Below are 17,679 nucleotides of genomic sequence, written 5' to 3' on the forward strand. Positions count from 1 at the left end.
TAAGTCTTCCATTTCTTCAAAATTATAATTATTCACATTTTTTGTACTTCAGTTTCCAACAATAAAGTTCAAAGTAAATGTTTTATTTTTACAGTTTTCAGTGGCAGAAGTTATGGTGTATTAAATGAAAGACAAATATATTTTAAGGCAACAACTGACTCACTTCTGCTTAGTGAAAATGTGCAAAAGTCCTGTAAATTTGCTAAATTTAATATAAATCAATTTAATTTAAATAAATATATATACAGTATTTACTGAGTTCTGAGAAAGACACTATGCAACAAAGCAGAGAGGCTGTATGAAAACGATTAAGTCAAACTCAGATTAAGCTAAGAAAATTTATAGCTACATTTTCCTGCAAGACTTTACAGTCACTCAATCATGACTTTGTGTAAAAATAGTGGCCGTTTGGACTGCTTATTAAAAAAAAGGCACTGAAAAAAAACATGTTTTTGTCTTAAGCAACAGCTGAACACATTGTGAAAAATACCACTAGTGAGTCACTATTCAGTTATTTGAAATACTGTATGTATAAGGGTTTTTCAAAGATCTGCGGTGAGCGACATTTCCAAATAATATGTTTAACATGAAAAAAACATATTTTATTTGGCAATCCAACACAAAACAGAGCAAAATTAATTTAGATACAGAAAAGATTTTTTTTTTGGCTTTTTTTCAGCTTTTTAACAGTTTTATGCTTCGTCAATGAAAAGCACATTTACAAACATCTACATCTACAAACTTGTCACTTGTGTGTCACTTGCAGGTCCTCTGTGGTTGACGTGGCCCTGTCGGTGGTTATCAAATTTCTGTCTAGGTGACCTTTGAAGGTCACTATTTGCACTAGATTTTTTGTTTAAATGATTGAATGGTAATACACACCATGCATTTTGCTTAAGATAATTAGGGACCATATATCATTTCCTTCCACTTTATATATTTGTGTGTTTCTCTCACATAAAACCTCAATAAAATGCATTGACATTTAGGGTAATAATACAACAAAAGGTTAAAAAGTTTTTTTAGAATATTAGGCGAGAAACTTCATCAATTGTCAAACTTTTATGTTGGTCATAAAACGGCATCAACAAAACAGCCACTGTAGTTTGGGAGTACTTTAAAAACTGTTACAAACTGGACAATGCAATGAGGAAGTCATTTTTTATTGCTGCACAGATATACTCTAAAATACCCTGGGCATGAGGTCATCTAACGATACAAATGAGAACATTCATGTGTTCTGTGGTTAGATGAGTTCAGGTTTCAATGTTCATATGGAAAAGAAAAAAAAAAAGTTAGTTGGATCTCTTCAGCTAAAGGTGCAAAACTGAATGCCTATGAAGGTGACACGGATTTAGCAGTTTACATAAATGTGAGGATATTGTTGGATAGAAAGGTATACTTGTATTAAAACTGAAATGGTATTGCAACATATGCTTTTATTTCCACATGATCTCCTTGATTATTTCAGCAAAAATAAAACAGGAAATGAAATCAGACATCATTTTCCAAGACTTACAAGTGTTTTATATATATTTAAAACACCAATAGTGTGAACATTGGTTTACACTATTGGTCATATTGACTGGTTCACATAGTCAAATGTGCCATCTATTGCTGAAAATTTTAAATGAAGGTAGACTTAGTAGTCCACCTTCATTTAAAATGGTAGAAGTTTTTGGCTGACACAGAAGTCCTGCGAGAAAAAAAAAGACTACATATATAAGAATACATAACATTATTAAATAGTCTTGCCACAACAAAACTAAAGGCTTGTAGCAAACTAAAGAGTTGTATTGCAATGTAGACAGTACCCTGGTATTTTCTTGCCTTTAAAATACATTTGAACCTTTTGGTCTTCATAAATGCTGTTTGTGACAGAACATAAAGTAATGGTGACAGGAATATGCTCTACAGTGCCAAGTGAAATCATTCATATCCTTAAAAGTTTTTCCAAAGTATTTCATTGGGATATTCTGATAGGCCAACATCAGGTAACCTTTTACTATCATCCCACAGTCACACATGGTGGTGTGGCAACATCATGCTTTAGGAAAGCTTTTCTTCTGGTGAGACAAGAAAGCTGGTCGAGGCTGTTGGTACAATAAATATAGTTAAATTTAGGACAATCCCTGAAGAAGGAAACACACGTGAATCAAAAGACCATTTTACTGTATCAATTTATTGCATGTTACAATACAGAAAATAGAAAGTGAAAATGTGTGCTTACAAAAGAAGTTGAAAGAAATAGAAAAGATACATAACTCTGAAATGGAAAGAGAGTCAAAGCGACTGCTTTGTTCCAATGATAAAAACAGCTCATTCACATGTCTCATCAATGGTTCTTTAAAGTCATGGTTTAAAATCAAGGTGCGTGTACACAAAGTATTTCAACACTGTGCATGTTCATTCAAGAAGCTTGCCAAGACGAAATGTAAACACATGCCAGCTTGCAACATCAACTCTTAAAATCTCAAATCATGTCAACATTTCCAACAGCAATCACTCTGATTTGTTCACAGCCAGAAGAACATAGAAAAATATCACTCAAAGTAGCTTTGCACACATAACATTTTTCTAAGAGAAAAAAAATAAAGACATTCAATTTTATTATATACCGTGTGTTAAAGAAACCCATATTTTGTGACAATCTAAATTAAGTGTTACACTCTTAAAAATAGGTTTAAACTAGGAGGTGAAACAACAAATGGGTGAAAGGCAAATATCTTCACGAATGAAGATATTTAATTAACGGCAGAAATATCTGAAACGAAGCTGGTGGAGGAAAAATAAGTTTATGTTCACAAGGCTAAACTTAGATTGCACAAAATCAGCATATGGATTTGATATCATATAAAAATTGTGTGAAACTGTTTACAACCAGTGGTAAGAAGTCACAGGAGTTGGAGGAATGAGGGTCATTACACAATCTCTTTTTATGATGCATTTTAGTTAAAGACCACGCTTACATTCATAGTGGCCGCAGACCATTTTCAAGTTGTAGTTACATTGACAGACACCAGTAGGGTTTTTTCCACTGCTGTCAATCTGCTTTTAAAAAAAAAAAAAAAAAAAAAAATCTAATATGGCTGAGACCTACTGAATTTATTCAAATGGCTTTCAAACCACTGCAGTGCAGTGTGCTTCATTCAGAAAGCAAGAGTGGATAATAGGATTTTAATCTTCAGGTTTTAGCCCCATCCTGTGGAAGACATGCAGGAAAGGTTAATTAGCTCATTAAAAGCCCTCCCTAAGAGAGAAAAGCGATTTTGTTAAAGAAGCACAGGGGGACAGGATCCTTCAATTAACAATTAAAATGCAAAGGATAATAGCTCATAAATAATCACATTAGACTAAAAACGCTCACACTTTATTCCCAGTGCTTAAGGGACTAACAGATTCCGCCCTACTGTAATGCAACACACACATCAGCATACACTGTATGTTTTAAAGGGGAAGGAACAAGCACTGACCAATTACTGGAAATCCCCAGTTGAACTGGCTGGTGCATAAAACACATAGGACCAACTGAAACTAACATGTGCCTCTGGAGTTCACAAAAATGCAGTTCTTAGGATTCGTTGCAGTTCACCAATAATCCACAATGTTTTCTTGTTGCTTAACAGTTTGTTTCTTTCCTGCTTATTATGAATGACTCATTTGTTCACATTACCACAGCTTGGAAATAAAATGTGGAAACTTTGTCCTGAATTATCACAAATAGATTTATTTAACTGACCTAATCTCCACATGAGCCAAGCTGATTACCATAGCAACCAATTTTCTCTGAGTATTGCCACTTTGCACTAAGCATGTCAATATAGTAGCTGCTTAGTACTGCCTAAAACTCATTTTGAGAGTTCCTCTGTTGGGTAGTTGTACGAGTGAATCTTGATACATTTGAATATTTTCAGGAAATGTATTTATTCCAGTAATTCAACTTAAAAAAAGTTTGACTCATTTATAGATTAATTAAAACTGAGTGACATCATTGAATTGTTATGGCTTAGAACAATTAAAACCCCCAATTTAAATCTCAGAAATATGTTAAACTCCATTCGGACAATAAAGAGTGACTTTAAACACAGAAGTCATATGAAATATAGGGATGACTGCTGAGTTGACTGTAGTCCAGTACAGTTTTGACCCATTTCTGGTCAGCCACAAAGGGTCATTGACAAAGAAAGCTTTTCAAAGTTAGTTTACATGCATAAGAGAATATAAACTAATAGTTGAGAGGAAGGAAAAAATGTTCAGAAAGTGAGGACTGCATCTCAAGTAAGGGTCCCCAGAGGTACCACACAGATGTATCCAAGACCTGTGTTACATGTGTTTCATTGGTTGTGTCAAGTAACTTCCACACCAGATAACACCAGAAGCACCTTACCTGGGCTGAGGTGAAAACAGAGGGGCTTGGTTTTCGGATGAATACAGATCCAAAGACCTTTTCCCACAGAAAAAAAGTTAATTTTACATTTCATTTCAAAATGATCAGTCAGGATGGATTTTGGAAAGATACAGAATCCAAGTTGCTAGAGGTTCAGTGTGAAGTTTCCACAATTGTTGATGGTTTATGGGGTCATGTCATCTGCTGAGTTTTGTTCATAGCATTTTATGACAACTAACTGGAACTTTTAGAGCACTGTCTGCTTCCTTTTGCTGACAATCTTCATGGGGATACAGATTCCTAACATTTTTTTATTGAACTTGCTGTAACCTTTTATTTTTTTATTATTATGTAAAGACAGTCAATTTTAAAGTTTCAATTATGTGTAAGCCTTAAGCATCTAAATTAACATAAACACCTTTAAAATAATTACTGACAAATGATATACATGAGTATTACTTTTTCATTTAAATTCCAGAAATAACCGTACTTTTTGACAGGATGTCAACTCATTCAGATGGATCTGTATTTTGAAAGTGCCCAATTCTTGAGAAAGCAGCAGCTTCTTGTCTCTAACAAGAAGTTTGACAGAAAATAGCGAGTCATCTTATATTTCTCACCATTTCTTCCGTGTGAGCTAATGATAAATATGCAGCAGCTTCTCTATATGTTAATGTAGAAGGCCAAATTTGAAGGTGCATATAAATATTTATCGTGAGAATGTTGTGAAATGCCAAGCTGTTGCATGTACATGACACTAAGGGGGATGGGGAAACATCGTTATATTCCTCAATGTATTCCTTGTAAAGTGTAAGCACCCACACAAAGAAAGATTTGGTTAAATCTGAACTGAAAAGTTCTGTGTATTAACAAATATATTTACACTATACCTCTACACACAACTCTAATTTACAAAATCAGACACGGATGTGTCAATTGTGTCTTGAGCAATTTTCACACGAACGCCACAGAGCCTTATTTTAAAACTAAATCCGTTGATTTCTGGTAATTTCAAAAAAACACACTTCTGTGGTTTCAGCACATCTTGTGATGTTAGCAACTACGCTCTGGCTTCATTCATAGAAAGGTCATAGACACATCCATTCATATTTGAAGCACAAGAAAACCCAGGGAGATATTACAATTTCCTCAACCCTTGAAATAGTGAAAATATTTTAGCATATCAAATTTACAGAAAAGTAGAAAGAGGAAATAAAAACAAAATCCCAAACAAAAGCATAAAATGTACATTCACTCCAAAAATCAATGAAGTTTCTTAAATTAGCTCTTCACCCCCTAACCCTCTATCAGATGATGGTGACGCTGGCTGAGGCCTGAGCGTTCTCCTCGTGGGCGTGGCTCTTCAGCAGGTCTTTCATGAACTGCTCTAAAGCAGCAAAGTAGCCCTGACACTGCCACGTGTCGTTGTGCGTGCCCTCTGGAAAGATGGCCAGCCGCTTAGTCCGAGCAAGGGACAGCTCATACAGTTGTTTCATCATAACCGGTGGGATGAGTTGGTCCGACAGACCCGACACAAACAGCGAAGGCATGCGGCACAGCGCCACCTGTCTATAGGACAGGAACTGATTCTTATAGCACCAGAAGGGCAGCAGGCGCATTGGCAAGAACGAGAAGAGAGTTGCAGCCATGTGAGGGATGCTGAGAAAGGTGTTTTCAACAATGATGGCCGCTATGCGGTGAGGGTTCACTGATGCAAGACGCACAGCAACAGCGCCTCCTAATGAGCGACCAAAGAGTACCACTTTTGTTTTGTCCAGGTCAGGGCGTGTCATGACATAGTCCAAGGTTGCTTCGGCATCCAGGTACAGGCCATCTTCGCATGGCTCTCCCTCGCTTTTTCCATAGCCACGGTAATCCACCAGCACCACATTTGCTTTCAGATTGACCAGCATTAGAAGTGCGTTTGGCACTCTGTGACCAATATTACCTGCATTGCCGTGGAAATAAAGGATTGTAGGAGGAGCAGAGGAGGTGGGGCTGCTCTGATTGTTGGATGTGATGCCAGAAGCAGAATCTCCTCCTGTGTAACGAAGAAGGATGAGGTTGAGCTTCACACCGTCCTTGGTGCGAATATACACATTCTCATGCGGGATTCCTGTTGGCATTGGAACATACAAGCGAGAGGAGGAAGGCTGGTCGGGAAAGTAGAGAAGAACATCCTGAAATTTGTAGAGGATGCCGGCTACAGACGCGAGGATGAGAGCGAGGAGGAAAAAACCTCCATACAGATGGAAAGTGAGGATGAGAGCCAAAAGTGAAACTCGGCAGGCACCCCAGGACCAGGATACTAGAGTCAGGGTGCACCACTCCATCGCCCCCCACAGTCTCCAGGGCTTCTCCATGGCTGCACAAGAGCTGGGTCAGAAAATACACAATCTGCAAATAGAAAAAGTCCATGAGAATCAGAAGAGGGACAAACAATTGTTGAAATCTGTAAAGACCAAAAATGTAAAAAGCACACAATTTCACTTTCAAAAAATATTGCATATAAAATAGTAGGCATTGCAATGCATACGATTATTGTTTTTGGTAAGATAAATTTGAAAAGAAACACATACAGGTACTTATGTAATGTTTTCTCAAAATATTAAATATAATTTTAACGCCAGAATCACACTAAAAAATACTGAACCTTAGAGAACACCTTTAAAACTTACAATCTAAAAAGAATAAAATAAGAGCTGCATGAGGTGCCATATCACAAGCAGTATATGGATATTGTGAAGAAAAGGGACAGGAAAACATAAAATGAGTTACGCATAATCAATATTGTCATTCCTCATGGTGTTGTGCAGCCCAAAATAACATACATGGGAAATCAGGTCAATTTCATAACCTCAAAAAAAAAGAAACCTGGATGCTCATCAAACTGAAATTTAATCAAATATGAAAGACATAGGCACCTAAAAATAAAATCAGGGAGTCATAAAAAAACAAAACAAAAACAAGAAAAACCAAGGGGCACATTTAGTATAATATCGTCATCAACATTGACGTTAAATCTACACCTGTCTTGGTGTAATATGTTTAAATATATGCCAATCTATAAAGTGGAAACGAACATAACACAATAAATGACATGATGATAAAATTAATGATGCTTATTGGATTGGAAAATTTAACAGAGCAAACTACATTTCCTTATCTATTACAAAGAGAATCCCTGTATGACATAACTTTTTAATATATATTTTTTAAGTGGCATTTAAGCAACTTAAAACTGGGACATTTTGATCAAATATAATATTAGCATTCAGAGACATAAGAACAATACAAGGACGAAAAATGACTGAGCCCCACCCACAATGAAGAAATTGTACAAGCTACTGTCAACAAAACCGTGATGAACAAGTCTTACTGTGCTTCTCGAACTTTACCCACCAGATGTCGCTCTTGTAGAGAATATGAATTTCGAATATTTCTCTCAGTCTGTCCGTCCATGTTTCTGATTCCTTTTGATCAGTGAACTCCCAAATCGATAAGGAAGTGCCTCACTTTCAGCCATCAAATGGAAAGAAAGAAATATAATCCATAAAGTAATTTAAATTGTTATATTCATCCGAATGGTTTGTACCACTAAAAAATATTTATTTTGCATGACTTCACCAATTGGATGTAGCTTTTTATTTGTTCAAAATCGCTGAATTTTCTTATTTTCCCATTCAAATGGGTGGACTAAGTAGGTGAGGCAGCACGAGCTCACTCACCTCTCATTCAGCGACTCAGTTGGATGGATTGCTTACAAAATAACGACACAAAGATGGCGTAGTAACTGCCATTCAGCTTTAGATCCGTTCACGAGTTTATAATTAACGCAGAAAGACAACTGAATGACACCTACTACCGGTAGAGATAGCTAAATAGGTTAGCATTGCTGGGGCAACCCATATTCAGTTCCGTGTATGAAACTCAGTCTGTAAAGAAGTTCCGGAAAACATGCGCTCGGTTTACATTTAGAAATACATAATTAGCGTTATTGCAGATGGCAACCTTGACAAAAGCTCAAATAATACAATATTAAATGATGGAGTTTAGAAAAATGTTGAAGAAATAAAAGTATGCTATTAACAATATGTGTACAAGTCGTCTGTGCTTCTCGAACTTTACCCACCAGATGTCGCTCTTGTAGAGAATATGAATTTCGAATATTTCTCTCAGTCTGTCCGTCCATGTTTCGATTCCTTTTGATTGTATATTTCCCATTGTGTGTGTTCTACATATTCTTTGTACAGAACTTTCACAGATCATTTTCCTACTAAGACATAATTATACCTGCATAGTTTCTTTATAATTTATCCATACTTGTACAGTTTTCCACTTACATTTTGTCAGTGCTGCACATTTTTCACGTTTCAGTTGCCATTACTTTTTCAATTGTCTATATTCCGTGGGTTTCCCTTTACATGTTGCTGCAGACACAATTAAAAATAAATCTATTTTGTTGTATTGTTGTCTGAAGAGTACATTGTGTTTACAAATACAAATATTACAAAAACAATCAAGGTAGGTTTATTGAAGTTTTTCCCACTTCTTAGGCTGGTCCTTGGTTTTGTTTTGATTTACATCTCAATATAATGTGTGACCTTGAAGTAGTCAGACTGATTTAATAAATTAGTACCGCTGTTGGCTAATCAGCCAAGTTTTGTTGATTTAATTCTACACAGACAACATTGTAACCACGGGTAAGCCATACAGACGAAGCTCCATCTGCCAAAATTACAACAAATTTTATATGTAGTTATCATTTTGAAGACAATTTTGTGAACAACTGTGTGAGCAAATAGTCCAAAGGTTTAAAAACATCATTTCCCAATGTCCGATTTTAAACAACGTATTTGCAAAGATTTCTCCAGGTTCTCTGAGAAATCTTTGCAAATAAGCGACAAGGCCAAAAATCAACTTTGAATGCCCTGACCTTCGATCCCTCGGGAATCACTGCAATGTCACCATTGTCAGTGAACATTGCTACATCTACAAGTGCAAGTCAGAACACCTCAATGCAAAGTGAAAGCCATGTATCAACAACACCCAGAGATGCTGTTGGCTTCTCTGGGCCCACGTTTATCTGAGATCGACTGACAAAATGGAAAAGTCTTCTGTGCTCTGACAAGTCCACATTTAAAAAAATAAAATAAAATCATGGGTGCCATAGTCTACAGGCCAAAGAGGAGAAGGGCTGTCCAGACTGTCTTATCTGGACAGTGATTGTACAGGATTGTGTTAGTGCCCATGGCTGGAAGTAGGCAAGAAATCCACTGTGGTCATAAGGAGATGGACATTAGGTGTGATACTTGCAGTTGTTATTCCAAATACCTTGCTTACAACAAGTGGTTAACTGAATTACCACTGAACTAGTTTCTGTCTATTCTGCTCTAATCTTTGCCATCTACCGGACATTTTTGTCTGCCCAGCTGCTGCTCACTGGGCATTTTCTCTTTGTTTTCTTTTTTTCATTCCCTGTATACTCAAGAGATGACTGTGTGTGAAAATTCCAGATCAGATGTTTTTCCAAGTAATCAGATCTGCCGGTCTGGCACCAACAACCATGCTGCATTCAACAGTCACATTAATATCATTTCTTTCCCTTTCAGATACTTGGGTTTAAGCTTCACCAAGTTGTCTTTATCACATGTTGCTGTGATTGGCTGATTCCCCAATTGAGTTAACAAGCACCAGAACAGGGATACCTAAAATAGTGCCTGGTGAGTTTAAAAACTACACACTATTTCTATGTGCTATTAAAAATGTGTTAACCTAGAAAATATTTATTTTTAGAAAATATTTGCAGATCGTGCTCCTACATTTCTTCTAATTCTTAAAAAAAATGTTTTAATTTAACTTTAATTTTAATAGATGGTATATTCCCTTCCTCTTTGCTTTTCCTGCACATCACTGTTGCAATTAGAATGAGTTACCTTGGAAACAGGATTAAAAGCAGAACATGAGGGGCAAGGGTAAAATAGAATTTAACATTACTTTGCTATTTTGGAATGCAAACATATTTGCTATTTAGATTTGAAGTTAAATACAAAAATCTGCTATTGAGCTATGGTATCATTTTATAGCCAGTGGCCTTGCGCAGTAAGGAAAATTTTTTTCTTCATATAAATGCAGTAACCTGTGTAGTGCAACATGTATCCACACACACATGCACACACACATACTCATACTTGTCTCTTTGAATTATAGGCTGTGCTGCATTCTGATGGATTTGGTTTATAAGAGACTGACAGCTGGCAACTTCAGTCTTTCTTACCTATGACTCAATTACCTTTGACATGGCAGTCAAAACATCTATTACGTACACACCAACAATCTTCCACACAACCCCTCTGTGTGACTTCACTCCAGATCCCATGGCTCAATTACTTGAAATATAGCACCAAACAGCTGGAGGGCTTTAGCTCAATAACACAACGTCACAGCGGCTATATGACGAGGAGTCATTGTGATGACCTGGCAGGGAATATGCTACCACCAGGCTGACGGAAATACTTACCAATCACCTCACAGCGTGCTACCAGTGGCCACCTACGGACAAAGTAGACATTCCAAAAGGCAACCATGTTTCCCTTTGATTATGTTAAAGGTTGAACCTGAAGTACTGCTGGAGCGCTGATGTTTCAGTTTGTCACAAGTGTTTTATGCAGTGACGTTATTGCTGTTGTCATTCTTGCAGTCGTTGCCTTTTTTGTTCTGGTTATGCTTATCTGAAATAAGTCATTATTATGACCAGCATAATACAATGTCATACCAAAGGTGATGGATGTTAGTATCTATAGCCACAGTTCGTATATCTTGTCACCTTGGAGACAAAGTATTGATCTGAGTCAGAAAGGACAGGTATGCTGTGGCAACTTACTAAACAAAAGACTTAAGAGTCTGCAACTGTTGCCATTGCATTATTTTCCTCTTTAACTCTGAAGATATTTCCTCCTAACTAGTTGAGAATTTATTGTAATATAGTTCAAGACAACCTTAATTTGGAGTTTACATTTTTTTATCAATATATATTAAAGGTAGAGCGAAAGGAAGCTACCCATGCAAAGCATGACCTACACAGCATGACTGCCAGCAATAAATTAACTGGAAATCGCTGGATGTCTAAAGCAGCAATTAGGCAGCAGTGCTATGGCAGAGGAAGTAAATGTTTATTAAAGGCTACATTTCCCCATTTCCCTTGCAGTAAACCTTCTGTTGCATCTATGATGATATCTATCACTTTATTTGACCATCCTATAGTTTTGTGTCTTCATATGTTTATTCTGCGTGAAATATGGCAATCATCTTGTGATATCCAGGGTAATTACATGGGAACTGGCCATACTAATTGTATCAGACTGTAACATGAGGCTTTTGTGTAAAGATGGGAGACTTATAATAGTCACTTGGTTGCTTTACGTGTAGAAAATGCAAGTATTCTGAGAAAATTATGCCATTTTAATGAAAGTAATCATATCTTAAGCATCTTTAGAGTGTGAATAATGTTAAACTGGTCATTATCCATCTTCAGGTATTTTATGTGTACTTTTTATCCTTTCCTGCCAGTAATCAAAAACAGCTGCCCATTTAATGGCTATTAATTTGGAAGAAATCTTTTGTCAGGAGACATTTTATCTAACTCTACATACAGATTGAAAGCAAGGTCAGTTGCTAGTTTGGCCCCATCTGAAGTTTATTTGTGCTAAAACCTCTGAGGTTGCTAATAATCCTTTTGAACTCAAGCACTCAAATCTCTAAACTGTGGCATCTCTTCTAATTCCCTTGCTGTAAATATTTCATGCAATTAGTATGCTACATTCGTTGTTGCACACACATATATATTTTTTCCGTTTATGCTTTAGGATCAAGCAAACAATCAAAGACCATAAAAACAGCCTACCTTACCAGCCCTTTCAGCTCCTTCCAGCTATTAATATTCCCATTGCTGAAATGAATATAGCTCAGAACATAAACCACAAACCAGGAAAGGTTCCGCAAGTTTTATTAACAAAACACATAATGTACAATACGGACAGCAGGTGCATCAAAATCAGATTCATAATAAGTAGCACACATACTCGCTATTTTAGTACTTGGTATTACACAAGCGAGCTTAATTTCCTCATGCTTTGATGCAGGTAAATTGCCTTTAGATACATAATCATACATCGGAAGTGTAAAGTATTAATAAAATAAACAAGTTGCATGTTTTAAAGTGCCCTGTGACAGACTGGCAACCTGTCCAGGGTGTACCCTGCCTCTCGCCTTGAACGTTAGCTGGAGAGAGGCACCAGCTCCTCCCGACCCCACTAGGGACAAGGGTGTTAGAAAATGGATGGATGGATGGATGTTTTAAAGTAAATCTCCAGCATAGGTAAGGTTAGGTAGGATATAGCTCTAGTAATCAGTAATCCAACTTTGATGTTTTAATGGACATAGAAATCAGTATTGGCTGGAACTGAAAAGTGCAAATACCTCACATTTGCACTTAAGTGCAGTAATTGAGATAATGTGTATTTTCCACCACTCACTAACCACCACCAACCATTAGACTCATCCTAACCTCAGTTACCGTACCATGTTTCGTTTGTCAACTTGCATGAAACTCTTCATCTTGATAGAAAACTGCAAACGTCCACCTTTACAATGCACATTCTCCATTTAATAGAGGCCCAGCCATAACACTATAACAGAAATTCAGTATCAACAGCTGTCATTAGAATATGGTTGAAACCACATGCAAAGACTTTCAGAGCACTGAAGCGGTATTCTATGAAAAATGCTGTCACATTCAAGTAGAGTCAAAGGTAAAAAGCTCTGGTTGATGTTAGGGCACAACGGTTCACAAAGGAAATCACTATCCACTCAAAGAGTAAATTCATTCAATTTAGAGGAAGCTTAGTCACTTTGTGAAGGTCAGTTAGACAATGTGTGGTTATTTGAGTTGTTTTGGAAGATCTCTTCTAACACTGCTGATTCCAGAGGACATGTAGAGTCCGGTCTCCAGTAGAAACGGAAGGGTTGTGGTCCGGATTAAAGGTTACTGTTTCACCCGGTGAGGACTGAAAGGTCATCTTTCATTTCTCATTTGATAAGTATATGTGTTTGTGCTGAGGAGTCTGGGTGTGTTGGTGTACAAAACATATACTGAAATTGAAGATGGGCTGAAAAGCCAAAACTAAGTACTCTTGTACAATTAAAGATGCATCTAAAATGAAAGATAAATTTGGGTGTACTTCCAATGTGAACCAGAAGACAGAGCACACTGCAGAATTGAGACATCATATACGCTGCAATTAGCCTAATTGGTTTTTGTCTCCAAATCTATTCTTTAACTCTTAAAAGTATTAGAAAGATGTCATAATTTGTCAGTTTGTGTCAGCAAGACGCACGACTTGCTTGAAAAGCACACATGGTGGCTATCTTCCGGCATATTTTACTCACTCCAGCCTTATCAAATAGAAATTCACTTAATTATCTTAATCAGATCTTTAGTTTATGTCCATCAGATTCTAAAAAATCCACTCTCCAGTGGGTAATATTTCTTTGTAAGATGTGAACAACTTCCTTTTTTGTGGTTAATTTACTAAAAGATAAATAATTAAAGACGGGACACTCTACTGAACACCTCAAGCAACTACTCTGCATTAACCAATTTTAGAATTAGGTTTTGAAGCACTGTTCAGAAAAACTGAGAGAGATGGATATTATACAAATGAGAAGCATAGTGGCAAGTTTGATTAGCACTGAAGGGCAGAAATGTGTAAAATGTCTTCTTGTTTTTATGGTGAGCTTAAAACCCAATTTAAATTTGAAAAGTTTTTATTATATAAAAATCAGGTCCAAAGACAGCTGACTTTAGGTTATCCAACTATACAAAACTGGAATATTATCTGGAGATGAAGGTGGAGAGATAGGAAAGGAACAGAAAAAACATTTACCGTACTTTGTGTAGGAGGGCACTGACATTTATCTTCCCTTTACACACTCAGTAAAATGGTTGCAAGATACATTAATATTTTCACTGGACTGTTTAAAAAGCTGTTAATACCAGATGGATAAAGAATGTAAGGAAATGCCTTGAAAACTCATCCAAATATTTAAGAATTTATTGGCTCAGTTCATGTGATGCAGTGAACCTTGCTTGCAGAGTGGATACAATACTAAAATGTCACACTCAATATTGATGATAACATATTTGTTTGATACTGTCACAACATATTCTGAAGAATATGTTTTTTGCTCTAGATAAGAGCAAAAAATGATTATGAACAATGTGACGAAATGCACAAAACCAGAAATAGGGGGGCAATTCAGCCAATGTTTAGAAAAATATATAATGTAAAAGTGTAAATTCTTTATCTTAAAGATTAATAAACAAGATAGAACTTTGAATAAATCATATGGTCCTTTTTGGAAGTGTATACTTTTGATTCAGCTCTGCAGTTACTTTATTTCGTTTTATTATAATTGCTCATCTTTAGTGTGCCTAAAATATTACTCTATAATAAAATTGATTTCAAAACAAAAATGGTTTTGGTGCATACAAAATATAATTTTAAATGGTGGGTTGCGACAGGTTCCTACTTTTTCTGGTCTAATTGTCAACTTCTGTTTGGCTCCACTACAACCTGTGATATTATTAGTTACATTAACCTCCAATGCCTTTACGACTAAACTGAGGCGTAATGGAGGGGGTGCTGTGGTTTGTTTCATTGCTTCACTTTATAAGCCGATAAAGCCATCACTTGATTAATAGAGCATGTTTAGAACGGAGCATTGCAAAATAGAGAGCTGTGGAGCTCAGACCAAAAAAGCACCATCCTTGGGGTGTCCTTGTCTTTGAGGCTAATATTTAGACAGTTAGCATTAGCTTATGTCATCTGGGAGGTTAACTTTTTCACTGCTTCAGATACAAGAGCTTTACTGATTTTTTTAAGTTGCTCCCAAGTATCTGTGTCACTTAGAGTTAGCGCAGGCAGCATGTGGCATCTGACATTTTCTTTTTTTTCTTCATTTGCCTCAGAGGGAATGCGCCTCCAAAATGGTTGGGTTTAGATAATCTAGACTTCAGTGACAGCAAGGTATAAGCAAGAAATGTACGTAGTCAGAGATCCACTTTCCTTTGTCTATCTTTTAGCCTTTTATTCTGTAGTAAAACAGAACAACAACTTTGGCTCTGCCAACCTTTCAGTTTATTACAGTTTCCTCCCCTCATCTTTTTACCTTTCTCTACAATGTTCCTCTGTCCTACTCACAAACCCTCTCCACTCACAAAATCGCAGATACTTACTACCAAGCACCAGCCCCACTCTTCCCTCCCTGAGGCCCACACAATGAGAACTTAATGAAAAGGTACTTTACACAGGCAGCTTTGCACTGGGGAGACACCTTTAACTGCCACTGGTAATGGCAGGAATTAACACATAGCAGCTCGTTCTGGGTCTTCGTGCATGCGTGCGTGAACACGTGCTTCCCGACGACTGTTTGCGACGCTTGCTTAAGTGAGTCATTGAGATTTTGTCCTATATTCCGTGTGCATGTGCTACTTCACTACCCAGCAATATATAGCAGCAGTTCATCTGGTTGATTTATCTCTCCCAGGCCACTGTGTTCTGGATCCTATCTTGATTACAGTGCATCACTGCAGCCAAAGCCATGGCCCCCCTGCGACCCCATAAATTAGCCCCACTCTGTGATGGGGCCTCTCAAAGTCAGATGATACCAATTCATTTGAGATGATTGATTTAACTACACACATAACTTCAGCATATCATTTATGCTACCCGGGGTTCAGCCTTCAAATCGAAAATCACAGTGGTGCAATGCATTATAGCTTGGTTGAGAACAGGGGACGCCAGTGAGAATGGATGTCGTCCCATAAATCACTGTTAACAGGAGATTTTGATGGTTATGGAAATTGTTCACACCATGTCAGAAAAAGGTAGCCAAGTGTACTTGTGTCTTTTTTATTTTCCTATCAGATTGAAACCATCATATGGAGGTAAAACACAGCAACGTTCTTCAATCCTAATTTTATGCTGAGGCACAGTAGATGGAGTCGGCACAGAATTTATCGCTTTTGACCTTTTGCTGAACTTTACTCTGTCTATGGTAGAAATTTGCAGTCTCGCAGTGAGGAGAGAGGGAAGAGGACATGTCCAAGTGAAGAAAGGGAATAGTCTTCAGATTGACAGCAAAGTTGTGACTAAATGTGTGAGGAAGAGAGAGTGTCCCTGACATCAAAAGCTTATTTCAAATATCACATTTGCAGAGCCACAAATGGGCAGATAACACAATTTACAGTGACACTACCCTTATATTTAACCCTGTCGTAATGGCATTTGGAGAGGAGAGAGAGAGAAAGATATGTAATTGTTGCTAATTGAGTAATTCCTAGGATTTTACATCGCCCAGAGAAACACAGATGCAGTGATCAGAAGAAGAGAGAGCAACAACCAGGGGTTGGGTGGTGGAGGGGGTTCGATTTGCACGTGGCTCGTAGACTGCAGAGTGTGTCTGCAAAGTCATCTGAGGTCAGTCAGTCACTATGATGAGAGAGATGACGCAGAGCAATGGCTCAGTACAGAAAATCACCACGCGAGCCTGGATTTTAGATAATGAATAACTCTGAGCTTTGTTTACTAACAGACGAACCGCATGGAAGGCTAGATTATATACTGCAGTGGAGACTACATTCTGGTTTTGAATGGGAGTGTAACCACTCCCCATTGGTACTGGAATCTCAGATGTAAAGACAAACAATAACAGAGGTGTCACACTACAGTCTTAAAGTGGTCGATTCCTGCATATTTTGGACATGTTCCTGTTCTAAAACACCTCAATCTGAAGGTTGAATTAACGTCATATTACACAGTCAAGTTCTGCATGCGGGACGGCAGCCCTCAAGGACTGATTTTGGATACTGTATGATGAAACCACAAAGAGATAGCTTCAACAAATTAGTGAACCTCAATGTGTTTGGTCAAGCAATGCGGTATTAGAAATAACTGGTCTATAAGTCAATTAATTTAGAGTTTTGTTTTATGTCGTGTGCTGTAAATTGTGACAAATGCATTGACATAAGTAGCAAGAAAGAATCATTTCAATGAATTAAAACAGATGCACCCCATGGCTAAGTTTTTGTCTCATTTCTTTTCAGCTTATGAATATGATTTAAGGCAACTGTTAAAGATGCTCCTAGGAATGGGTGTAACCGTTTAGTTCTGGCTATAAACACTGTGAAGCAGGGATTATATTGTTTTGATCTACATTTCTTGTATCTTTCT

At 37.2% G+C, this 17,679-nt stretch overlaps 1 protein-coding gene across 1 annotated transcript; it reads right to left on the bottom strand.

Moving 5' to 3' along the window:
• Window positions 1-3,064: 3,064 nt before the first annotated feature.
• On the bottom strand, window positions 3,065-6,804 carry abhd13 (abhydrolase domain containing 13). The gene has a single exon (XM_044130957.1). The coding sequence runs from the start codon at window positions 6,748-6,750 to the stop codon at window positions 5,695-5,697; it is 1,056 nt and encodes a 351-aa protein (XP_043986892.1). The 5' UTR covers window positions 6,751-6,804; the 3' UTR covers window positions 3,065-5,694.
• Between the last annotated feature and the right edge of the window lie 10,875 nt (window positions 6,805-17,679).

The sequence above is a fragment of the Gambusia affinis genome, linkage group LG11 (genome assembly GCF_019740435.1).
Source record: "Gambusia affinis linkage group LG11, SWU_Gaff_1.0, whole genome shotgun sequence".
In the NCBI taxonomy this organism is placed as follows: Eukaryota; Metazoa; Chordata; class Actinopteri; order Cyprinodontiformes; family Poeciliidae; genus Gambusia; species Gambusia affinis.